Source organism: Eptatretus burgeri, chromosome 10 (genome assembly GCF_056783735.1).
Source record: "Eptatretus burgeri isolate ZD-2024b chromosome 10, Ebu_testis_v1, whole genome shotgun sequence".
NCBI lineage: Eukaryota > Metazoa > Chordata > Myxini > Myxiniformes > Myxinidae > Eptatretus > Eptatretus burgeri.
This window is the reverse complement of record NC_140970.1, coordinates 23,749,594-23,776,377: the sequence shown is the minus strand read 5'-3', so window position 1 is coordinate 23,776,377 and position 26,784 is coordinate 23,749,594. Positions and strand designations below refer to the sequence as shown.

The 26,784-nt window shown below is 44.0% G+C and overlaps 1 protein-coding gene across 5 annotated transcripts in view; it reads right to left on the bottom strand.

Annotated features, from left to right (window-relative positions):
* The window catches only part of DUS4L (dihydrouridine synthase 4 like), a 27,756-nt gene extending 1,114 nt beyond the window's left edge, over positions 1-26,642 (bottom strand). Inside the window, exons 1-7 of one of the 5 annotated variants that reach the window (XM_085897437.1) lie at positions 26,509-26,642; positions 22,409-22,553; positions 22,105-22,226; positions 18,638-18,755; positions 18,273-18,395; positions 15,477-15,703; positions 1-231 (exon numbers count right to left, since the gene is read on the bottom strand). The exon at positions 1-231 is cut by the window's left edge and continues 1,114 nt beyond it. In XM_085897437.1, coding sequence (XP_085753563.1) covers positions 1-231; positions 15,477-15,703; positions 18,273-18,395; positions 18,638-18,755; positions 22,105-22,226; positions 22,409-22,553; positions 26,509-26,551 — 1,009 coding nt within the window. In that variant the 5' untranslated portion in view covers positions 26,552-26,642. Of the gene's footprint in view, positions 232-15,476; positions 15,704-18,272; positions 18,396-18,637; positions 21,849-22,104; positions 22,227-22,408; positions 22,572-26,220; positions 26,371-26,433; positions 26,454-26,508 lie in introns of those variants that run through there. The other 4 variants (XM_085897440.1, XM_085897438.1, XM_085897439.1 and 1 more) reach the window with 4 other exon arrangements.
* Between the last annotated feature and the right edge of the window lie 142 nt (positions 26,643-26,784).

Sequence of the window (26,784 nt, the reverse complement as noted above, 5' to 3'; positions counted from 1 at the left end):
GGCGTAGGTAGTCCAGCACGGCTGCGGTACTTGATAGATGCTGGAAATGCCACCGTTCAGGTCTTGAAGTGATCGGCTCGAGCATCAGGCACAAATGGTGATGAAAGGTAGCAAAAGGCACACCCAAGCGAGTAGACACAGCAAGCCAATCAGAGATGCAGTGAGCTGGTGTCGTCTTAAAGCCAGCAAAGAGAGCGGGGTTAGCAAGAAGGCTGCGGGCAACCATGACACCTACACCACACAGGACCAAAAATAAGAGTGTGGATATAAGTGTTAATATAGATTTATATATGGGATGTTCAAATACTTTTTTCCTACTTGGTGAAATATGTGGCTAAATCAGATGTAAGGTTCCAAGAACTACATGCAGGAGCAAGCATTATTGCTTAAATAATAACTAAAATGTCAGAATGCAAGATTCACTTCACCTAAAAATTGTTTAAACAACTGGAAGCATTATTATAGTTATGGTAAAAGCAAAATGTGACATTAATTCCATGTTGCATCATCAGATTGCCAGTAAATATATTTTTGCGTTTGTGGAGAGCAAAGGGGGGGGGTTAGACATTGCCATAGAAGATATAGAATAGCATGGTCAGTGTGTGAGTAGTTAGCCAATCTTGATGTCATAAGCAGCGACACGTCAGCTTAAGGATCGTCTTGTTTGAATGTGCACCATACAGGGGGTGGTGTGTGGTAATAATTAATTCTGGATTAAGGTTCGGAAATTGTATGTGTAACCCCTTGTAATGTCCCACTGGGTGGAACCAGGTGGTCTTGGGGCTCTGCCGGGCAAGGGATGGGTGGGGGGCGGGGGGGGACGGAGCTGTAGACTATCAGGGGTGGAGCATTGTCCAGAGATCAACGGAAGGAGCCTGGATCGCACGGGTTCGGCGCATTGTGGAGGAGACTTGACTGAAGACAGCCTGACTGAGGCAAGCACTTGGAGATCATCCTGCCTGCCTGGCTTCACTTTGCGTCTGTTTTGTCTGCCTATTCATTGCCCTCACCACCTCATCGCCAGCTCGTCCCACCTATCCATGGCTGCTTCAGCACCACATCCCCCACTCCTTCGATGTCCCCACCATAAAAGATAAGCCACCTGGTTCTTGGTCTCTTTCCCTGTCTGTAATTGAGTCTGAGGTGCTGTTGATTTCTTTCGATTTATTTTACCTCAATGTATATAATTAATTATTTAGTAATTGCATTCCCTTCATTCCCTCCCTCCCAACCCACCATTGTATTATTTTTTTGTACACCTACCTTGTCAAGGCTCGTATTTCTTTGACGGGTTTGTTTGTTTCGGAAATAAAACTTCCCCTGATTTGTTTGTTTTGGGAATAAAACTGTTGGTTTTATAAAAGCTTTAAGGTTCACGTGTTTCTCCTCACAACCGCAAACAAGTAAAGTCACCATAATTGACGCAGTCGGAGGGAGTGAAAGCCAGTTCAGTGGTCTACGTTAACACACGACAATATGTTTCATGTGTTGATAAGAATGCACTTTGCATATATGCGTATGTGTATATCTGAGGAAAACCCGAGGTAATTTAATTGACAAGATTTGATTTGATGCCATTTAATATATTGTATGATGGCAGAAAGGCCTAGAGGTATGCACACTCACCTCTACGCTATCTTGCTTGGATTTGTATCCCAACCCAGCCATAAACTGTCATCCCGGTGTTTCACAGGCATGGTGATTCATCAATGTGCGTGTCATTCCTTGGATGCACGTAAAACTGGGCATCCCATCTGCCAGAATTAGTTGGTGGATGTCAAAGATCCCACAGTGTCCTTCGCGATGAGTAGGAGATCTATTGCTGGCACCATGAACAAAACTACAAATTCCTGCCATAACTACTGCTGAGAAGGCAATGGCAAACCACCCAGTGTAACCCTTGCCAATAATCCGCATTGACAGCACCAACGCTCTGTAGCAGAGTATGGTATGTCAGAATCAGAGTATGTCTGTGCCCTAATCACAGCCAGGACTGTTTCTCGAACACCTGTTGTTTTCAATAGATTGGAGGTGGGATTCTCTACCATTCCTCACAAAGTGCATCCACGAGTTACTACATTTCACAGAATGCACAGCATGGAGTTCTAACAGTATATGTGAGATTAATATTTTCATTGTTCAGAGCCAATCATGTCTTGTCTATACTAAATGCATTGCAGAACAGTGTTCAGATATCTCTGCTTTGCTACAAGGGGCATTCATAAAGTTATACAATGAAAATACTTGCAGGATTCCAAGACATAAAAAGCTGTAATGAAGCATATGCATATTTATGACATCCATATTGATATTGTTGCGGTTGTGGAAAGACCCAGGGAAGTTACAATCAACATATAAAAGCACCGTGGAGTTTAGCTATTTCCATTGTGATCGTTTAGTTAGGTTACCCATCCCCTCGTATCAGGACAGTAAAATGCATTGTGATTGGAGTTAAAACATCCTCCATTGTTTTCTTCCTCATTCCCAAACATTAATCTCCAACTCCATATTCAAACTTCATTCCCAAAACCTCATTTCACAACTCCTTATTCAAACCTCATTCCCAAACACTCATTTGCTGACACCATTGTGTCAAACCTTCATTCCCATGCTTAATTTCCAAACCACTTCACCTCACCGGTATTTTGACTAAATAATCACCAATCCAGCATTGCAATTGCCGTAACCTTCGCCGTTCCAGCATTTCAGTCATCGTGGATCAAGCGAAGCATTCCCAATGTTGTCCGCCCCCATGCTCTGGGAGACAAATCCCAGCATGCCACAGCCAATGTGTGGTGGTTTCTGAAAGCAGACGTGATTGGAGACAGTTCAGGGACAATAAAACCCCAGATAGAGTAGTTTGCGAAGAGTTCATGTGCAGTTCAAGCACAGTGCAGTCCAGGAGAAGAGCGGTCAAAGTACGGTGCAGAGCAGGATGGCGCTGATGGCTGAGTTCCGAGTCCAGATCCTGAGGGAGTTTGCGTGCTGAGTGAGGGAGACCTGACCGGGTTGACCGGGCTTCCAAAGCGCCAGGTGAAATGAGAAGGCGCAAAGCAGAAGGGGCGAGGTGCTCCAAGCGGAACGCAGTGCCAAATGTAAAGCGAAACTCTGAGAGGAACGCAAAGGCTCCAAGCAAGGCCCTTCCCAAAACTCTAAGCAGGACGGGTGCTGACCAAGTCACGGTAGAAGACGCCCTCACACGTCTTTACACAAACCATATAACCTTGCATCGACCAGCACATGCAGCTCATTGACTCGCACTTTTGTCTAGCATCAACTTGGGTCCAACAAAAATTCTTTTCAAAACTAGCACTGCATGATACCACTGACAATGCACCTCCCACCTGCATCTACACCTCAATGGGAACCATGTAGGCCAGCGGGCTCCTGTACAGGTGAGCAAGGGGTCTCCAACACGTCCCGACTTCTTCTTCCTCGCTCTGCTGCCTTTTATATCTAACTTCCCCAGATCTATGAGGCACCTATGTGTTGCTCGTGAAAAGGTTGACTGTACAAGGGGTTCTTTTGAGTGCTTGGGACTAAGACTGTTTCAAACGAGACAGAAATCTCCTGTGAACATGTGCCTTTCATTAGAAGACTTCTTTCCAAACCTGCCCGGTGTCTGTTTCATCGATTGTTCAGACATTGTATGTCATAAGTAGATGGGAGGTAGTACCCCATTGATTTGCTATGCTAGCCGAGCCGACATCCCACTTATGATTCCAATCAGCTGTAGGTGATTAATAGATAAAGGTGGGGCGTCGAGAACACGGTTCCCCATCTGGGATAACTAAATCACCGGGAAGTTAACGCAAGGTTTGGGCGCGTGGACCCTGCCAGATTTAGTCACCTCTGATGGCGTCTGTGGTTGCTAAATTTTTTTTTATTGTTGCTCAGGGATTCACACAATTTTTTTCTATCTGGTTCTCCAATGAGTAGCAGCAGAAATGGTTTGGTACTCATGAAGAAAAAAAGTGTCAACTTCGAACATGCTCGTCTGCTTTCCCTGGGGACACTGATTTTTAAAGCACCTCTCAGCTTAGTGTGCATCTTACTCCTCTGGAAGCACACTCTCTCAGAATGTCCACTCCTGACGAGACACTTGCAAGCCGCTCTTTTTGCATTCTGGACGCTCCTGACCCCTTTCCTCTTCTTCCTACGAAACCTACAATATAACTTGTAAATTATAATGTTATCATTGATAAAATTAATTTTGAAATCGCAGCATCTATATTAATATTTCGGCACGCCCCTTTCTTTGTTCCACCATCAGATTTTTGTTACTGCATGAAATGAAACAAGATTTGGCACATATACTAATGATATTATTGTCTTCCTTAAGAGACCCCTCAAAATTCGTTTTGATGCATTTTCACAAACTCCAACGGATTCCATTCAAATTCGGTACGATTATGGCTTTTGGTCCAACTTAGGTCATTGGCTATAAATTTTTTCCATAACACTTCCGATATTCGAAAAAAATCGATAAATCGATATCCCTTATGGAATTTTCCATTCAAATCCACTCAAGTTTAAGGCCTACGGGGGACGCAAATTTCCACTTTGCCCCGGGTGCTGTTTACCTCCGCGACGCCAAGCTGTTAGGGTTAGGGTTTGGGTTGGTGTTAGGGTTAGGGTTAGCTACCCTAACACTAACCCTAACCGCTAGCCCTAACCCTAACTGCAACCCTAACCCTAACCGCTAACCGCTAACAGCTATTCAGGAAATTTGCAAGAAAGCTCAGGCAACACCGGGCTTTATTGCTCGCCCGAGCAACGCCGGGCATTACTACTAGTATCAATTATAAGAATTATCACGGAACAATCTTACTTACACCAGCTGAGAAAAACCTCCTCTTCATCCTCTTCACTCATGTGTTCTTCGATCTATTTAAAAAAAAAACTTTTCTATTATTATAAAAAAGATATTATTTTTTATATTCTTATTTTTTTATATTATACTATTATGTTATAATATACCTTGTAAATTATGTTATCATTAATAAACTTAATTTTGTTCACTTAAATTTTAAAATCACAGCACAGTTTATCAATTTATCAGAATTATCATTGAAGAATCTTACTTCAACGAGCTGAGAAAACCTTCCATCAAAAGCCTCTGTTGTGCTAGTATGCTTTTGAGATTTTGGGGCATCTTTGAAGTACGCATTTAGTGTTTATTTTACCACGCATGTGTACCTGAGTACCAGTTATGCGAACCTCTGTCTATAACCATGTAGACTAACTGATGCTGCATTTAGCAGTGCAAGAGCTGACACTGCTTTATGCAATGGTGCAATGGGCAGTTCTGTATTCTTCACATACTGCAGCTGAGCCAGAATGCACATTTAATTTTGATACCTTTCTTCCTGGCTACAATTTTGATATCTCATTAACTGAGTAATTGGTAACTAAACAGGGTGGATTTTGTGATGTGTGGCAGACACCCCCTGTTTGGCAGGACCCTTGCAGCAAGAGTGAGTGTGGTACAGGGGTTCATGATCACCATGAATTTTAAAGGCCGAGTAGGCCTTTAAAATTTCAGATATGAGGTTTTATATACATATTGTTGTGGTTCTCGGAACCGCATGCATCCAACAGATAGTGGTCCCAAGACAGTTATGCCATTAATATACGTGTAGATAGTCCCTTCCATTTTGTCAAGCGGGACAACAGGGTCGTGCGTGACGAGGATCTCAGAGCTAGGTTTGCTTACATCATTTATTCTTCATTTCTACTCTTCTTTTCTGACTATTAGCATACGAATGTTATCTTTCTAGGGCCTAAGTAATAGCAATTCACATGCATGTTGTGCAGTTATTGCAAAACCCATTACAATGAAACACTGTCAGCATATTGATCTCGGTGAAAATAATAGTTATAAAACTTGTACTTAATTGTGAAAGTTCAAACTGTCAAATATTAGGAAAGGCCGAGTAGGCCTTTAAAATACTTCACATCTGATTAATTTTACTGTACCTATATAAATAATTCCATTCAAAACAAAGCTTATTCTATGTTTCAGGCCCTGAAAATGAATGAAAATCAAGAAGCGTGTGCCTTGTGCAAGAACGAGATAGCAGGAAGATAGCGCTTCTCAAGGCTATATGGAACCATGCTGCGTCCGTGGATGATGCTGTCCTTCAGTCTATTCCCAAGACAGATCACTACGTCTTAGATGGAGGTTCCCTTCTACATTACTTGAAATGGACAGAAGGAAGTACCTACAGTTCAATTGCCGATGATTATGCATCTTTTGCAGTGGAACTGTATGGAAAAGCCACTGTGGTATTCGATGGATACGAGGGACCAAGCACAAAGGACAACACCCACCAGTGACGGAAGACAACAACTGTGAGAAATGCTGTCAACATTACCGACAACTAAATTTGTGGGGAAGAAGGATGATTTCCTTTCCAATGAAAAGAACAAAAAGTCACTTATTGATATGATATCAGCATGCCTGAAGAAAAAAGCTGCCATGTTGTCCAGGCAAAGGGGGATGCAGATGTGGATATAGTGAAAGCAGCTGTCACAATGTCCACTTTCAAATCAACTACGCTTATCGGAGAAGATACAGTTCTTCTAATATTGCTTCTCTATCATAGGAAAATGGATAGTAAAGAATATTACTTTCGGTCAGAAAAAGGGAAACCAAATGTCTACAATATAAAGGTTTTGAAGCAGTTACTCGGAGATGACGTTTGTACTGATTTGTTGTTTGCCCATGCCTTTACTGGATGTGACACTACTTCTAGAATCTTTGGGGATGGGAAAAAAAATCAGTGTTTCAAAAACTCATCAAAGGTGATTCTGTCTTGCATTCCTGTTCAAAGATTTTCTGTGCTCCAAATACGGATCAAGATGCTGTAGAAAGTGCTGGCTGCAAGGCAATGGTGTCATTTTTTAATGGGAAAACGTCTGACTCTCTAGCATCATTGCGATACAGTTACCTCTGCAAAAAAGTGGCAACAGCAAAGACATTCGTAACGCCAGAGAGATTGCCCCCCACAACTTCAGCTACAAAACAGCACTCAAGACGAACTTATCTTCAAGTCATGGTATGGATGGGCCGGAGTGATAACATGGACATTACAAAATGGGGCTGGGACATTCAAGGGAACAAACTCACACCAGTAATGATGGACAACAACCCTGCTCCTGATATTCTGCTAAAAATGATTCACTGCAACTGCTCGGCTGGATGCAACACACTTAGAGTGTAGTTGTAAGAAGTACGGACTTGAGTGCACAGGGGCTTGTGGACCTTGCCAAGATGGCAACTGTGAAAATATAAACCATGCACCCATTTTAGATGAAAATGAGGACGAATATGCTGACTTTTTTGTGAAAGCAGTAATGGGTGTCCCAACTGGAATGACTTCCTTGGTAACTGGATTTTTTTGTGATCGATTTGTATATTTCGTAGGTGTATCAAGTGCCAGCTATCGTATGTATGGGTAGAGGTTTTACTCCCGCTGCAATGAATGTCATTATATGATGTTTGAATGTTGGCACGTCAGTCACGTGACTGACGTGACAAGATTGCACTGATGTCTGAGGCGCTAATAAATAATGATGTGTCGAAATATTTAGGACCATATAATAATACATATACAATGGGGAGAACAAGTATTTGATACACTGCCGATTTTGCAGGTTTTCCCACTTACAAAGCACGTAGAGGTCTGTAATTTTTATCATAGGTACACTTCAACTGTGAAAGACGGAATCTAAAACAAAAAAACGGAAAATCACATTGTATGATTTTTAAATAATTAATTTGCATTTTATTGCATGAAATAAGTATTTGATCACCTACCAACCAGTAAGAATTCTGGCTCTCACAGACCTGTAAGTTTTGTCTTTAAGAAGCCCTCCCATTCTCCACTCATTACCTGTATTAATTGCACCTGTTTGAACTCGTTATCTGCATCAAAGACAGCTGTCCACACTCAATCAATCAGACTCCAACCTCTCCACAATGGGCAAGACCAGAGAGCTGTCTAAGGACATCAGGGACAAAATTGTAGACTTTCACAAGGCTGGGATGGGCTACGGGACAATAGGCAAGCAGCTTGGTGAGAAGGCAACAACTGTTGGCGCAATTATTAGAAAATGGAAGAAGTTCAAGATAACAGTCAATCTCCCTCGCTCAGGGGCTCCATGCAAGATCTCACCTCGTGGAGCCTCAATGATCATGAGAAAGGTGAGGGATCAGCCCAGAACTACACAGCAGGACCTGGTCAATGACCTGAAGAGAGCTGGGACCACAGTATCAAAGAAAACCATAAGTAACACACTACGCCGTCGTGGATTAAAATCCTGCAGCGCACGCAAGGTCCCTCTGCTCAAGTCAGCGCATGTCCAGGCCCATCTGAAGTTTGCCAATGACCATCTGGATGATCCAGAGGAGGAATGGGAGAAGGTCATGTGGTCTGATGAGACCAAAATAGAGCTTTTTGGTTTAAACTCCACTCGCCGTGTTTGGAGGAAGAAGAAGGATAAGTACAACCCCAAGAACACCATCCCAACCGTGAAGCATGGAGGTGGAAACATCATTCATTGGGGATGCTTTTCTGCAAAGGGGACAGGACGACTGCACCGTATTGAGGGGAGGATGGATGGGGCCATGTATCGCGAGATCTTGGCCAACAACCTCCTTCCCTCAACAAGAGCATTGAAGATGGGGCGTGGCTGGGTCTTCCAGCATGACAATGACCCGAAACACACACCCAGGGCAACTAAGGAGTGGCTCCGTAAGAAGCATCTCAAGGTCCTGGAGTGGCCGAACCAGTCTCCAGACCTGAACCCGATAGAAAATCTTTGGAGGGAGCTGAAAGTCTGTGTTGCCCAGCGACAGCCCCGAAACCTGAAGGATCTGGAGAAGATCTGTATGGAGGAGTGGGCCAAAATCCCTGCTGCAGTCTGTGCAAACCTGGTTAAGAACTATAGGAAATGTCTGATCTCTGTAATTGCAAACAAAGGTTTCTGTACCACATATTAAGTTCTGTTTTTCTGATGTATCAAATACTTATTTCATGCAATAGAATGCAAATTAATTATTTAAAAATCATACAATGTGATTTTCAGGATTTTTGTTTTAGATTCAGTCTTTCACAGTTGAAGTGTACCTATGAAAAAATTACAGACCTCTACGTGCTTTGTAAGTGGGAAAATCGGCAGCGTATCAAATACTTGTTCTCCCCACTGTAGATATGGATATGTATACAAGTATATATAACATTTAGATTAGAAATTAAGTTGGTGAACTCTTTCAGGTTCGCAATGGCTCCCAAGTCGCCGTCGGCAATGAAACGGCAGCAGAAACGACGCATCAAACTGAAAGAGAATGATGAAACATACCGAGCGTATAAAGGAAAGGGGGCAGACTATGCCCAGAAATAGACAAAAGCAGAGAGCGCTTTGCGAGGAATCTGAGGGGGCATTGAAATCAAAAACAAGATAAAGATCGTGACCGACAACGGCGCCGTCGACCGACTAGCTGCAGCGGCTGCAGCCACTGCTGAACAGACGACAGCCGCCGAAGTCACTGCTCAGTCAACTCCTCCTCAGGTACAGGACAGCCCAGTTGTTTATTCATCAAGCTGTCAGCTGAATCGAGCAACAAATCGGGTTAAAACGTTACTTCCTAAGAGTCCGAGAAAGAAAAAGGCAGTAATCCAAAAGTTGGCGGATGATTTTAAAGTCTCCATGAAATGGCCCAATAAGAAGAGCCGGATGAGTTGAATACCAAATGCCACTGTGACAAAAGTTGAGGCGTTTTATATTTGGGGTGATGTCAGCAGAATGTGTCCGGGAAAGAGAGACATTGTCACGGTTCGCAAAAATGTGAAAAAAGAGAAACGCCAGAAACGACATACGAGTATGAGCATAAAGGAAGCATTCGTTTGTTTCAAAGATGAAAATCCTGATATAAAGCTGGGACTCAACAAGTTTGCAGAGTTATGACCTGAGCATGTGTTGCTTAGTTCGCAAATGCCAAGGAACGTTTGCGTATGCATGTACCATGAAAATTTCATTCTGGCCGTCGAAACTCTACACAGCTATTGCCCTTCCATTCCATTGTACAAGACAGAATTCCCTGCGTCATGCCTGGTGGATCCTGTCGATGAAAAGTGTTGGTTCAGCGAATGCCATCACAAATCGTGTGGTTTCCAAGGAACATACACGCTGCCCGAGGACTATGAGTATAAGCAAACATCAGTCAAATGGAAAAAGTGGACAGAAACAGACGGGCGTTTGACCAAGAATGAAATAACTGGTACGCTACTCGATCTGTACAATGATGTATGTGCCATGGCCCCCAAATTTTTCCGACACTGCTTCAAACGCATGCAAGCCAAGAGTTACAAGGCTGACATAAGCGAGGCGAACAAAACAGATTCTGCGAGTGCCGTTCTGCAGATGGACTATGCAGAAAACTTTACGTGCCTGGCACAAGACTAAGTGCAGTCGGCGCACTGGAATAAAGCCCAGGTTACTTTGTTCACTTCAGTCCTATGGTTTTGAGGGAATGTGGTGTCGCGAGTAATTGTTAGCGATTGTCGTAACCATGAAACGACTTCCACCATCATCTGCCTCGACAAAATCCTAAATAAAAATGCTCTGAAAGAGATTGAAGAGATAAAGGTATGGACTGATGGTCCTTCGAGTCAGTTTAAGAATCGTTTCATTGTCAGTGCTATTCCGAAACTGACTGCAAAACACAAGGTAAAATATCAGGTGGAATTGTAGTGCAACGAGTCACGGAAAAGGTCCAAGCCATTTTCGACCAAGCAAAGCCCATTCCAGGTATTAGTGCGCTGCATTGGATATACAACGATGGTAATAATACCCATACCAAAATGTACGCACTGCAGAAGGACGAAGCGCCCCCACAACTGCTGAAAGTTAGCATCACTCCGGGATCAGTTTCACAACCAGTACGAATGGAGAAACACTCCTACTACTGCGTCTACTATGATGATCCACCCACGTATTTCATCGGTAGAATGGTGAATGCATGTCATTGCAAGTCTGTAGCCGGTGAACATTATCCAATCAAGTTTCTGAAACAAACTTTTCAAGGGACTTTCACCTGGCCACAAACCGATGATCTACAATGTGTTTCTCCAAGCTGGATATTTGCCGGGCCTGTGCAGATGGAAGGACAACCCATTCACGGTGAAGAACTTTGATCGTATTCAATCTGAGTTTTCATGTTTTCAGCGCGAACAGTCCCTGAAACAGTGAAATAGCTTATAGCTTCGAACTAAGCATTGACATGTTGACCAAAAATGCTCAAGCTTTGAAAAGCTGGATTACTGTACTATACTCAAACGGATGACTACAGCTGTTTAGTATATCCACCATAATTCAATTTCAGTGTGTATACCGGAAGGTTGACAAAATATATCCAAGTTTTAAGTTTTGCGTCGAAATATGCAGCACATAACTGATTTACCTACGTTCCGTGTTTCTAGCCTCTTCTTGATAACAGGCAGTTTTTGTGACCTGGCAGTACCCATTGCATTTAATTGTTGGAAAATAAATGATAATAAATAAATAAATGGATAAAGAAATTTTATTACCTAATACATTTTCCGAATGATAACATCCATGTATATATATGCGTGTAAAACATTGAAATTAGAACCAATATCAACAAATTGTGGAGTAATAAGGAAAAAGGATGCACTAGTCAAACTGTCACATCAGTCACATTTTCTAAAGCCCCCCTTCTGCTAAATCGTGAACACTACAATTACAATATAGAGTCGTAAATAATGTTTGAACATAAAGGATAATCATATTACATCCCCAGGGTTCTCGCTTGCAGGGCCTCCTACGATTTTGAATTTCAAGTTAGGTACTCGAAAAATTGCCAATTGTAGCTGTCACGTCAGTCACGAGGTTCTATTGCCCACAACTCCATGAGAAAAAACACCTAGGGACTGTCAGTTTTCCTGCACTTTTGGATCATGTAAGAGTACAATTTGATGATATGACTGATCCTCTACTAAAAACCAGGAGTATCTCAGCCTTTTGTTGTAGAAATGTCACGTCAGTCACGAATGGAATGGCTGAGGGGTGAATGGACAATACTTCCGGGAGGGGGCATGAAGGAGCGAACACGTGAAAGAACTTTGAACCTTTGAATGTTCTGCTCCTATGCAAATGTTGGTGTTAAAAGTAAAATTTAATGCCCTCCCGTTCAAATCCATAATTAGAATGTTAAGTAGTGTGCATAGAGTGTGAATTTATTTGTTACATTAATGATCCGACACACTAGGATAGGGACATGCCAATCTTACTGTGACACTGGTTTTTGGAGTTAAGTGCTTCCCATGTTGTGGGTTCGAGTAAATGGGAGATCTGTGCTGTACGTTAGACAGGGCCATTGCCGTGGGCTGCCCCAGATGGAGGCTCGGGAGAGCCTCGGGAGAAAGGTGGGGGAGCCTCGGGAGAGCCTCTAAACATGTTGCGGAAATGGCCCTTAGTGTGTCATTAAATATAGGAATAGCCCAGATCCCCCATTAAATGCATGTTTAACCAGGTTGTTCGGTAAATGGATGTTACATGTGTGCTGGGAGGTGTATGAGGCATGTTCAGTGTTCGTACAGTGGTGGTGTACCGAGAGGTTCTTCTCCTTCCTTCTCTTCTCCATACGAGTCCCCGCCCGGCGCTCTGAGAGGGGGAGTGGCCGAGAGAAGGAAGTCAAACTGAAGGGAGGAGCCAGTCGGCTTTGAGGCGAGCGAGCGCCGGAAAGGCAGTGGTGGATCTGCTGAGGGAGTAACTGAGCCTGAGTGTCTGTCGGCTTCGTAAAGGGGCGTGCCCCAAAAGAAAAGGAGGAAGTGAAACTGAGAGGCAAGCGAGCGCCGGAGAGGAGAAGTGAAACTGCAGTCGGCCGAGAGGCGAGAGGGAAACTGAGCGCGCCGAGTCTGCCATTTGGCAGTAAGAGAAACGGCCTGCGCATTGAGTCTGCCATTTTGGCAGTGGGGGAGGCCGCCTGCACGTCGAGTCGGGCGATCGACTTTGTGGAGGAGTGGTTTTGGCCGGCGGTGCCTCCTCGGCCAGGGACCCAGCCTGCGGAGCCCAACACCTCGATTTAGCCTTGTCTGGTGAACAGGCAAGGCCTGGATTTGTATGCTGGACCTTGTGAAGGGCCAGCTGGAGCATACCACCGTGGCTCTTTCGCCCTGGTGCAGTCGACCTCGCGGGGTCTGAACGCGCCGAGGCTGCGTGTGTGATGGCTGCGACAAATGGACGACGCCGCCATTTTGCCACGCGGCATGTACGAGCTGGGTGCTCGAATCCATTGACATCGGCTTGTCACGTGCCGCATTTGGGCTTTTGACACTTTTCCTCTCGTCCATGAAGCATCACCAAGTACTCTGTCTTGTCTGCATGCTGTCCATGTCTTGTCTGCATGTTGTCTAAGGTTTATCTCGTTAGGGTCCCCTTCGAAACTCGTAATCTGTAGCTCCCAAGTCAAGAATGGGTTATCGATTAATTATAACATTGTCGTGAATGCTTTGCTTGTGTTGTGTTCCCCGATGTGTCCCCAATAAATCTGGCTGATTCGTATGAGGTTGCCGCTTTGAATTAATTTGTGCCGTGCCGAGGAACAATCCGCTCGATTTGGATATAAAAACCAAAATGGTTACAGACTGGCAGAATTCGCTCGGTCTCTGACAAAACCAGTCTGTAACCGGGGTCTATTCCCCCAACTGGTAAGGTCCAGGTGTACGTTGGTATCGTGATTCGAGGCGCGTGACCCGAGGCCTGTGCTGAACCAGCCGGCGTTATAACCCCGGAGACGGCGGTGGTTAAGTGACGCCGAATATTCAACATTTGGCTGTCGAGAGTAGGGTGCGAGCCCCGCCACCGCTGAATCCGTAACAATATATATATATATATATATATATATATATATATATATATATATATATATATATATATATATATATATATATATATATATATATATATATCTTATCTTGTATATATGTATGTATGTATGCAGGGCCAGATTAAGACCTTTAGAGGCCCGAAGCACTGAAAAGATTATGGTACCCCCATATATATGTAATCCAAAATAAAAACAATACTAAACCGTAAAATGAAATGTTATTTTTCTAAATGAAACAAAACTTACAGTAAGGTTTATTTACAGTAAACGCTACGTCATCAGTATTACATTGCATAAAAAAAGTGTAAAAAAATTACATTCTTGTATATGTATTTTTTTTTCATCTATTGTGGGGCCCCCTTTTTGTGGGTCCTGGTTCAGCTGCAACATTTGCACCATGGTCCATTGTAAATCCGGCACTGGAAAAAAAACTGTGGGGCCCCTCTTCCCTTAAGGCCCTAATCACGTGCTTGTTTTGCTTAATGGTTAATCCAGGGCTGGATGTATGTATTGGAATGCTGAGTATACCGAAAAAAAAACGGGATGAAAAAATAATAATCGGGACATCACCAACAAATGGAAGAAAGGTGTTTACAATCTGTAAATACTGTGCATGATTTTAAAAGCTTTGATGCACTCGGCTGCCGCTGGAACAGTGGAACGTATGACCTCAAGACGTACCAGGAAGTCAGTGCAGTCGGTTTTAGCTGTTAACCTTCGACACCTGAGCAATGGACAAGCAATCACATTTTTCTTTGCCCTCGCAGATCCGCCATAATTTGCAAATATCGAGTGCATGATGTATGCTGTGAATTACCGTGTGTCAATGATGTGTACGTCATATATGAATATGTAATGCACCATTATGGATTTTTGGAACCTGAGAAAAAAAAAATTGTTTATTACATTATTAATACCGATATACTGGTGTGAACCGAGAGATGTATCAATATTGGAAAAAATCAACACCGACGGAGCCTAGTCAGGAGTATTGCGGGAGTAAAAAAGGATGGATATATGGAGGAGATTGGTATGCAGATGAACTTGACGGGGAGATTGGTATATCAGGCCGGCTGAAGTGAGCTGGTCAGTTGGTGCGGATGGGGGAAGAGAGATTGGCAAAGAGAGTGGATAGGTTGAGGGAGCTAGGGAGGAGGAAAAGAGGTAGACAGTGGTTGAGATGGGAAGATTGTGTGAGGAGGGATATCAATAAGGAAGGGTTGTTGGAGAGTGAATAGAGTTGGCTGACGACAGGGGAAAAATGGAGAAGTAACATGGTCAAGGAAGGGCAGAAGATCGGCACCATTGGACCTCACCCCTTAAAAGGGATGAGGAGAAGTAGTTCCATTGTGTGCTCATGCAATGCCTGAAAACAAACTTAGCAGAGCATCTATTAGCCTGTTAACGTTTATCCAAGCAAAGTGTTTTAGAGAACTTTACATACTCTTGGAGAAAACCTGCATTAAGTGTCAACATGCATTCAGCTTAATCTTTCAAAAGCAAGATGATGTCATCACGATTGTGACAACAACTGTTTGGCGATGGCTGTGCCTTTACCCACCGTGTGCTCCTGTGAACTGCTGTAACTTCTGTGCCTGCTGTAGATTGCACAAGTCTCCATTAATCACCACAGGTACGGACAGTGCCGAGCGCAGTAGTGCAGTTGCATGAGGTCTCGCCGGTTGCTTCCGCTCTGTTGGTGTACGCCCATGCACGGTAATCCAGGAGATTCCTGCTGCTTCAGCTTGCCGGCATAGGTCTACGGTGCGTTCCAGATCTTCGTGGACACTGCCAGGAATAGTAAACACGAGGGAGTTAAATTTCATCAACCAGAACGTTTAGCAGTTTTATCACAACTGTTTCAAATCAACTAATTTGAGGGGTGTCGGGAAGTTTCTGCAAACATTGTTTTAAAAGACAACTTAAATCTGTCTGGATTGCAGCAAAAGTTACAGTCAAAAATACATGTCTACAAAGATGCTCCGCTACTTTTATGTAGCTTGTCGAAATGTTATAGCCGTCCAGAAGCATATGATTTAGATTGCCAAGGTAAGCTGCGATCAGCATCCTTCCACTGGAAATTCTTGTCTTACGTCTCGATGATTTTATTGTCAACATTGTATACAGCTTTCGGTATAATCTAGATTATTTCTCAAACTGTATAGAGCTTTATGTTAAGCTAATAGAGTTTCATGGACAGAGCTGAAGCTAATCTTTAAGAATTTCTTGCAAAGGCAGCTGAAGATAAATTAGAAGACTTTCTTGCACAGAGCGGACACTAAGCTAAAGGACTTTCTCAAACACCATAGGTGAATTAAACTATTGATTTATTTTTTCTACAGGGTTCAAGACTTGTGTCCGAGGAGCTGTAAAACGAATCATGCACAAACATGCAGACAAGTACAGGAAAAAAAAAACACTGGACCTGAATGCACAGCCACTGAGTTTGGGGGAAGTGGTAGTGCTTCGCAGAGCACTGGTTACCGGTGCCATGCCAAATCTACGACGTCACTTTTCTCTCTGCAATCAGCCTGGCTGAGAAATGTCCTCTCCATAGATGCCAGCCTATGGGATTTATCCATGCTGTGTCCTTCAAATGCTGAGCGTCAACCGATGAAGCAGCATGTACCATTTTCTAGTCTTTGGTACGACTCAACCAAGGTCGAAAATGAACCGACAACCTCTGCTTACTCTCCTATCTCTGCTGCGCAGACTTAAAGCTATACTGCTCCAGGAAATGGGAGATCGTTTTGTGATGACAATGAAGAGAACAACCTGCTCCCAAAGGCATTGGTCATGATTGACATTTGTTTATGACCAGAAGTCTCTCAATATATCTTTGCCAATTGTCACCCTTACTTTAAGGTTATGGCAGTGGCCAAAAATCAAATTCTACAAATGCAAATGTTTGCAGAAAACTTGTAAAGTTCAAATCTCTCTCAAGTGAAAGTAGAATTCTATTTCTATCCCAATCTTCACTCAAAACAATTGCACAAAAAAGTAGTGTTACTTTCAAAATACACAGCCCCATGCCAAATAAATAAATAAATAAATAACAAATCCTCCAAAGCACAACATTGCCTTCAGTGCCCAGCGATGCCGCTGTGTAGCACATGGAGACAGAATTGGGAGGGAGCGGTGTACAATAATAAATTAATTGTGTAATTAAAATAAATTAGTAATAATTGTGAAACAATTTCTTCACCCTTTGAACCCTCACGGCCGTTTTATCAGCCGCTATTCAAACCCCATACACCGGAGCAGCTGGATTTTTAGCCCCCGTTGGACTTAATTCGAAACGGGGGCTTATTGATTTGGTCTCGATGTTTGTGTCCGCGCATGCGTGCACATTATTATGTTTCATGATGTGATTAAAGATGTTCAACACTGGGTTTTTTTTTTTTTTTACAACTAAAATTGCCACCAATTGACCATGTCCTCAACCATTTGTTGGTTGACATGTTGAACATGTCCTCAACCATGCATTTACAGATATTGTTCAAACTTGGCGCATCGATAATGAATGATGGCTTACATATGCACATCATTTTTCTTCGAGATCAGATCCAAGATGGCTGACTGGCGACCATTTTGTTACTTAAATGTGTCCCCAACCATTTCTCAGACATGCATGGTCCGATTTTGTTCAACCTTGGCACAAGCACAGTATATGATGGCATACAAGTGTACCTCACTTTAGTTTGCGATCTGATCGAAGATGACCGACTGGTAGACAAGCGGCCATTTTAGTTGTACATAAATATAGGCTAGCCCTTTAACTCCATTCAGCAAAATTACTAAAACAATGGGGGCTTTGACGTTTTATGTCTATTTTACTTGTTCTCCAGAGAGCACAGGGTGGGGGAGCAGAAAGTCCAAGGAGTTCAGGATTCAAAGGGTTAATAAATTGGCTAATAGCATTTCTAAACCACCAATGTTTCATCCGCATTTGTAATTTTTTTGAAAATTAATAGAAAAATTAAATAATTAATCAATTGACCGATTAATCAATAAATCAAAAATACCCTTTATGGCCAAATCACTTGGTCACCGTCATGTCCATACATCTGCTTCTTAGCTCAAAGGATAGCTGAGATATCGCCCAGACAAACAAACAAGTAAAGGAAGTAAATGGAGTGAAAACTCAGTATGCCCTTTCGGCGCGAGTCATCGCTGGGCGCTGGCGATGACGTCATGCAGCGCCTGGAGATGGAATAGGGAGGGGCGCTGTACAACAGTGGTTAATTGACAGACAGACAGATAAATTAGTTTACAGTACTAATTTCCATACAGACAATAATGAACAAGTATTTATTTAAGATGTATGCTTTTTCTAAAAGGCTGGACAAAACCTCACCGAATTTTTATGGAGATGCTGAAATGTGGGTCAGCAATGCGAGAGCGGACTTGTTGGATCATGTCCTTCACAAGCTCAGGTTTCTGTAAGAGACTTGCTCCATAACCCTCTGACATGGCCCATCTGATCATGAACAAACAATCCAAAGCAACCCACAATCTTATCAGCTCAACAAACGGCAGCAAAGCACAACATCCATGGTAGAAAAGGTCACAGGTCAGGTTATGGGGACATCAATAAAGGTTTCACCAAAATTATCATAATGGTGTACAATGGCAGTTTTGAAAAAACATGTCTCAAATGTGCCAATTCTGACAAAATAAGTCAAAGAGGCAGTCTCCAGCAATAAGCTCATATTCACTTACCTCTGTGGACAACCACAGTTCAGGTCTATGCCATCGGCAAAAGGAATCACAATTTCAGCTGCATCTGCCAGATCTTTACCATTGGAAGCTGCAAACTGGACCACAAGAGGCCGGTCACCTTAAACAGAGATAAATGGTGAGCAACAGGTGCATGGGAGATGACAGCACTGGGTGCATTATACGGGCAAAAGTGAGAATACAACAATAAACCAAAGAAACCTTTGAAGTTCTCACATTGAAATCCAAGCAAATATTTTTTCCAGAAATTAAATACAGTCGGACCCCACCATTCACGGGGAATACGTCCCTGAAAAAATACGTCCCAAATCCGCGAATGTCGAGGCATTGTTTCAAAGGGGGATGGGTTCCCGACGGTTCGTGATTCAAAAGGGCAACATAAAAAATCCTGTGAAAAAACGTGAATACGTGAAGCACAGGGGCGTGAATGTTGAAGCAGGTCAGAAAAAACACGAATACGTGAAGCACAGGGGCGCAAATGTAGAAGGTCATAAAAAAACGTGTATACATAAAGCACAGGGGCGTGAATGTAGACGCAGGTGAGAAAAACCGTGAATACGTGAAGCACAGGGGCGTGAATGTAGACGCAGGTGAGAAAAACCGTGAATACGTGAAGCACAGGGGCGTGAATGTAGAAGCAGGTCAGAAAAAACGTGTATACGTGAAGCACAGGGGCATGAATGTAGAAGCAGGTCTGAAAAAAACGTGTATACGTGAAGCACAGGGGTGCGAATGTAGAAGCTGGTCAGAAAAAACGTGTATACGTGAAGCACAGGGGTGTGAATGTAGAAGGTCAGAAAAAACGTGTATACGTGAAGCACAGGGGTGTGAATGTAGAAGGTCAGAAAAAACGTGTATACGTGAAGCACAGGGGTGTGAATGTAGAAGGTCAGAAAAAACGTGTATACGTGAAGCACATGGGTGTGAATGTAGAAGCAGGTCAGAAAAAACGTGTATACGTGAAGCACAGGGGTGTGAATGTAGAAGGTCAGAAAAAACATGTATACGTGAAGCACAGGGGTGTGAATGTAGAAGGTCAGAAAAAACGTGTATACGTGAAGCACAGGGGTGTGAATGTAGAAGGTCAGAAAAAACGTGTATACGTGAAGCACAGGGGTGCGAATGTAGAAGCAGGTCAGAAAAAACGTGTATACGTGAAGCACAGGGGTGTGAATGTAGAAGGTCAGAAAAAACGTGTATACGTGAAGCACAGGGGTGTGAATGTAGAAGGTCAGAAAAAACGTGTATACGTGAAGCACAGGGGTGTGAATGTAGAAGGTCAGAAAAAACGTGTATACGTGAAGCACAGGGGTGCGAATGTAGAAGCAGGTCAGAAAAAACGTGTATACGTGAAGCACAGGGGTGTGAATGTAGAAGGTCAGAAAAAACGTGTATACGTGAAGCACAGGGGTGTGAATGTAGAAGGACAGAAAAAACATGTATACGTGAAGCACAGGGGTGTGAATGTAGAAGGTCAGAAAAAACGTGTATACGTGAAGCACATGGGTGTGAATGTAGAAGCAGGTCAGAAAAAACGTGTATACGTGAAGCACAGGGGTGCGAATGTAGAAGTAGGTCAGAAAAAACGTGTATACGTGAAGCACAGGGGTGTGAATGTAGAAGCAGGTCAGAAAAAACGTGTATACGTGAAGCACAGGGGTGTGAATGTAGAAGGTCAGAAAAAACATGTATACGTGAAGCACAGGGGTGTGAATGTAGAAGGTCAGAAAAAACGTGTATACGTGAAGCACAGGGGCGTGAATGTAGAAGCAGGTCAGAAAAAACACGTATACGTGAAGCACAGGGGCGCGAATGTAGAAGGTCATAAAAAAACGTGTATACATAAAGCACAGGGGCGTGAATGTAGACGCAGGTGAGAAAAACCGTGTATACGTGAAGCACAGGGGCGTAAATGTAGAAGCAGGTCAGAAAAAACGTGTATACGTGAAGCACATGGGTGTGAATGTAGAAGCAGGTCAGAAAAAACGTGTATACGTGAAGCACAGGGGTGTGAATGTAGAAGGTCAGAAAAAACGTGTATACGTGAAGCACAGGGGTGTGAATGTAGAAGCAGGTCAGAAAAAACGTGTATACGTGAAGCACATGGGTGTGAATGTAGAAGCAGGTCAGAAAAAACGTGTATACGTGAAGCACAGGGGTGCGAATGTAGAAGCAGGTCAGAAAAAACGTGTATACGTGAAGCACAGGGGTGTGAATGTAGAAGGTCAGAAAAAAACGTGTATACGTGAAGCACAGGGGCGTGAATGTAGACGCAGGTGAGAAAAACCGTGTATACGTGAAGCACAGGGGCGTAAATATAGAAGCAGGTCAGAAAAAACGTGTATACGTGAAGCACAGGGGTGTGAATGTAGAAGGTCAGAAAAAACGTGTATACGTGAAGCACAGGGGTGTGAATGTAGAAGCAGGTCAGAAAAAACGTGTATACGTGAAGCACAGGGGTGTGAATGTAGAAGGTCAGAAAAAACGTGTATACGTGAAGCACATGGGTGTGAATGTAGAAGCAGGTCAGAAAAAAACGTGTATACGTGAAGCACATGGGTGTGAATGTAGAAGCAGGTCAGAAAAAAACGTGTATACGTGAAGCACAGGGGTGCGAATGTAGAAGCAGGTCAGAAAAAACGTGTATACGTGAAGCACAGGGGTGTGAATGTAGAAGGTCAGAAAAAACCGTGTATACGTGAAGCACAGGGGCGTGAATGTAGACGCAGGTGAGAAAAACCGTGTATACGTGAAGCACAGGGGCGTAAATGTAGAAGCAGGTCAGAAAAAACGTGTATACGTGAAGCACAGGGGTGTGAATGTAGAAGGTCAGAAAAAACGTGTATACGTGAAGCACAGGGGTGTGAATGTAGAAGCAGGTCAGAAAAAACGTGTATACGTGAAGCACAGGGGTGTGAATGTAGAAGGTCAGAAAAAACGTGTATACGTGAAGCACATGGGTGTGAATGTAGAAGCAGGTCAGAAAAAAACGTGTATACGTGAAGCACAGGGGTGTGAATGTAGAAGCAGGTCAGAAAAACTGCGAATATGCCAACAAAAATTAAAAATAAATAAAAATAAGCGCGAACACAGTACTCTAAACACAGGGCCATTCCGACTCGAGATCATACACCAACCGTTTTTTCTCGAACATTCATCACTCCTCGCTCCCCTAACCCTCCTCACTCTCCCCTCCTCACTCCCCCCCTTCTCACTCCCCCCTCCTTCCTCGCTCCCCCACACCTCACTCCCCACCCCTCCTCGATCCCCCTCCCTCCCCCACCCCGCCTCGATCTCCCTCCCTCATCAGTCCATTCACACTACTCTCCTTCCCCTCCTTACCCCCCCCCCCCCAATAATATTCCCATCAGCAAAGTGATGGATTGTATTTGCTTGTCATTATATAATGGGTGGGAGGAGAGGGAGTAAAGTATTTGAAGTGAGGATACCAGAATTGGTGGTAAATTCGCTGTCCCTTGCCTTGATGGACCGCACAAAAGGGTTAGCCACGATCATGGGCGTGAAGCAGAGGTCACAGTCGTATCCACGTACAAGGGTGCGAAATGGCAATCTGGAAAGCAAGTCAGCTTCTCCAATAGAAGGTGTGAAAGAAAGATCTGCCATCATGTTTGTGTTTGCATTTCTCAAAGACTTAAGATCTTGTCCCACACAGATATAATTAATATGCCATCCCATAAAATATTAATTTACTTCTCATCAGGAATGATATTCCGTTGTGATTTGTGGACATACTTTGAATAGCGGACCATTGGTGCTGAGATCTTGACCATCTGACCAGAGTGCAGCATCTCAACTATATTGGTCCTGCTGGGCTTGTGTTGATCGTCGCGAAGTCCCATCCTGCGTTTCAGTGTAGCAGCAATGTTTCCACAGAAACCTATGACACATGCAAGAACTGCAACTCGGTCATGTGATCATGACAAGCTAAAGTTCCACTTGAGAGAGGCATGTGAATATGATAAACTAAATTGTGATTTTATCTTCCACATTAAGAACAGGGTGCAGTACTTAAATACTTAAATAATGTGAGGGGAAGCTCAAGATAGTCCAATGAAGGCTGACAGGATAGCTGAGAGGTATGGCCAACTACGTTTGAGCTGTCTAACCTGGGTTTGAATCATGGCCCAGGTATAAAATGTCACCCTGGTGTTTCACATGCAGGACGAGGCATCAATATGTGCGCCATCCATCAGAAGGACGTTACTTCAGATGAGACATCTGTCAGCACTAGTCGTTGGTGGACGTTATTGATCCCACCGACTCTTTCGTAAAGAGGAGCGAGTTTATTACTGAACGACGAACAAATTTACAAATACCAACCCTGACCAGCTTCTGGGAAAACAATGGCCACATGATAAACCGCACCTCATGCATAAATATACCCCTTACTCCACGTACACAATCCAAGTTCGCCTGAACCACTCTAAACATGTCCACAAGGAGGATGACCGCCACCCACTATAATAATGCCTGCAATGACCCCCCCCCACAATGACCACCCACTCGAAGCATGCCACAATTACCGCCACGCACTCAAAACATGCCCACAATTACCCCCACCCATTCCAAACATGCCCACAATGACCCTCACCCACTCTAAACATTCCCACAATGACCCTCACCCACTCTAAACATTCCCACAATGACCCCCACCCACTCTAAACATGCCCACAATGACCCCCACCCACTCTAAACATTCCCACAATGACCCCCACCCACTCTAAACATGCCCACAATGACCCCCGCCCACTCTAAACATGCCCACAATGACCCCCACCCACTCCAAACATGCCCACAATGACCCCCACCCACTCTAAACATTCCCACAATGACCCCCACCCACTCTAAACATGCCCACAATGACCCCCACCCACTCCAATCCTGCCCACAATGACCCCCACCCACTCTAAACATTCCCACAATGACCCCCACCCACTCTAAACATGCCCACAATGACCCCCACCCACTCTAAACATTCCCACAATGACCCCCACCCACTCTAAACATGCCCACAATGACCCCCGCCCACTCTAAACATGCCCACAATGACCCCGCCCACTCCAATCATGCCCACAATGACCCCCACCCACTCTAAACATGCCCACAATGACCCCCGCCCACTCTAAACATTCCCACAATGACCCCCACCCACTCCAATCATGCCCACAATGACCCCCACCCACTCTAAACATTCCCACAATGACCCCCACCCACTCTAAACATGCCCACAATGACCCCCACCCACTCCAATCATGCCCACAATGACCCCCACCCACTCTAAACATGCCCACAATGACCCCCACCCACTCCAATCATGCCCACAATGACCCCCACCCACTCTAAACATGCCCACAATGACCCCCACCCACTCTAAACATTCCCACAATGACCCCCACCCACTCTAAACATGTCCACAATGACCCCCACCCACTCTAAACATTCCCACAATGACCCCCACCCACTCTAAACATGCCCACAATGACCCCCGCCCACTCTAAACATGCCCACAATGACCCCCACCCACTCCAAACATGCCCACAATGACCCCCACCCACTCTAAACATTCCCACAATGACCCCCACCCACTCTAAACATGCCCACAATGACCCCCACCCACTCTAAACATTCCCACAATGACCCCCACCCACTCTAAACATTCCCACAATGACCCCCACCCACTCTAAACATTCCCACAATGACCCCCACCCACTGTAAACATGCCCACAATGACCCCCACCCACTCCAATCATGCCCACAATGACCCCCACCCACTCTAAACATGCCCACAATGACCCCCACCCACTCTAAACATTCCCACAATGACCCCCACCCACTCTAAACATGTCCACAATGACCCCTTCCCTCACGACGATGAACATCTCATCTATATTAATATTTCGGCACGCCCCTTTCTTTGTTCCACCATCAGATTTTTGTTACTGCATGAAATGAAACAAGATTTGGCACATATACTAATGATATTATTGTCTTCCTTAAGAGGCCCCTCAAAATTTGTTTTGATGCATTTTCACAAACTCCAACGGATTCCATTCAAATTCGGTACGATTATGGCTTTTGGTCCAACTTAGGTCATTGGCTATATTTTTTTCCATAACACTTCCGATATTCGAAAAAATCGATAAATCGATATCCCTTATGGGATTTTCCATTCAAATCCACTCAAGTTTAAGGCCGACGGGGCACGCAAATTTCCACTTTGCCCCGGGCGCTGTTTACCTCCGCTACGCCAAGCTGTTAGGGTTAGGGTTAGGGTGAGGGTTTGGGTGAGGGTTTGGGTTAGGGTGAGGGTTTGGGTTTGGGTTTGGGTTAGTGTTAGGGTTTGGGTTAGTGTTAGTGTTAGGGTTTGGGTTAGTGTTAGGGTTTGGATTAGTGTTAGGGTTTGGGTTAGTGTTAGGGTTAGTGTTTGGGTTAGTGTTAGGGTTTGGGTTAGTGTTAGGGTTTGGGTTAGTGTTAGTGTTAGGGTTTGGGTTAGGGTTAGGGTGAGGGTTTGGGTTTGGGTTTGGGTTAGTGTTAGCGTTTGGGTTAGTGTTAGTGTTAGGGCTTGCGTTAGTGTTAGGGCTTGGACTAGTGTTAGGGTTTGGGTTAGTGTTGGGGTTAGGGTTTGGGTTAGTGTTAGGGTTTGGGTTAGTGTTAGTGTTAGGGTTTGGGTTAGGGTTAGGGTTTGGGTTAGTGTTAGGGTTTGGGTTAGTGTTAGGGTTTGGGTTAGTGTTAGGGTTTGGGTTAGTGTTAGGGTTAGGGTTTGGGTTAGTGTTAGGGTTTGGGTTAGTGTTAGGGTTTGGGTTTGGGTTAGTGTTAGTGGTTAGAGTTAGCTACCCTAACAGCTAACCCTAACAGCTAACCCTAACAGCTAACCCTAACAGCTAACCCTAACAGCTAACCCTAACAGCTAACCCTAACAGCTAACCCTAACCGCTAACCCTAACCGCTAACCCTAACAGCTAACCCTAACCGCTAACCCTAACAGCTAACCCTAACAGCTAACCCTAACAGCTAACCCTAACAGCTAACCCTAACAGCTAACCCTAACAGCTAACCCTAACAGCTAACCCTAACAGCTAACCCTAACCGCTAACCCTAACAGCTAACAGCTAACCCTAACAGCTAACCCTAACAGCTAACCCTAACCGCTAACCCTAACAGCTAACCCTAACCGCTAACCCTAACCGCTAACCCTAACTGTTAACCCTAACAGCTAACCCTAACAGCTAACCCTAACCGCTAACAGCTAACCCTAACAGCTAACCCTAACAGCTAACCCTAACCGCTAACAGCTAACCCTAACAGCTAACCCTAACCGCTAACCCTAACAGCTAACCCTAACAGCTAACCCTAACCGCTAACCCTAACTGTTAACCCTAACCCTAACAGCTAACCCTAACCGCTAACCCTAACTGTTAACCCTAACCCTAACAGCTAACCCTAACCGCTAACCCTAACCACGAACAGCTATTCAGGAAATTTGCAAGAAAGCTCGAGCAACGCCGGGCTTTCCTCCTCGTTCTGCATGACGCTCACCCTCTTACCTCACATCTCCCCCCAACACAGCGAGACCTCTGCGCCACAAACAGCACAAACAGCCAAGACGCCAAAAGCCAATTCAGTTTCAATCCAATAAACGCTTCATGAAACATCTGTGGCCGGAAAACACGTGTCGGATTAAAAAAAAAAAAACAACTCAACAACAACAACAACAACAACAACAACAACAACAACAACAACAACAACCAACAACCCACAAAGTATCTTTCACACCATCCGCGTGACATGTAAATGATGGGGAACAGTAAATACACGAACCAATGAAATCTTACTCTCGTTTTTAAATCCACATCGTGCCAACTGTTCGTTGGTCATTCATACTTTGATTTGCAATAAATGCGCGATTTATATCAACTTTATATGAATCAAGATGAATTAAAATCGAGGAATATAGAAATGATCATAAAACGCTTCCGCTTCGTTCGTTTTCTTTTTAAACAAATCGGTTAAACGAACATCTGACCGGAAACAGCCTTTTGTGGTCCACGTGATCGGTCTGTTTTACTATCGTTTTTATCCAAAAATATCACGACAATTATAAGTCCAGT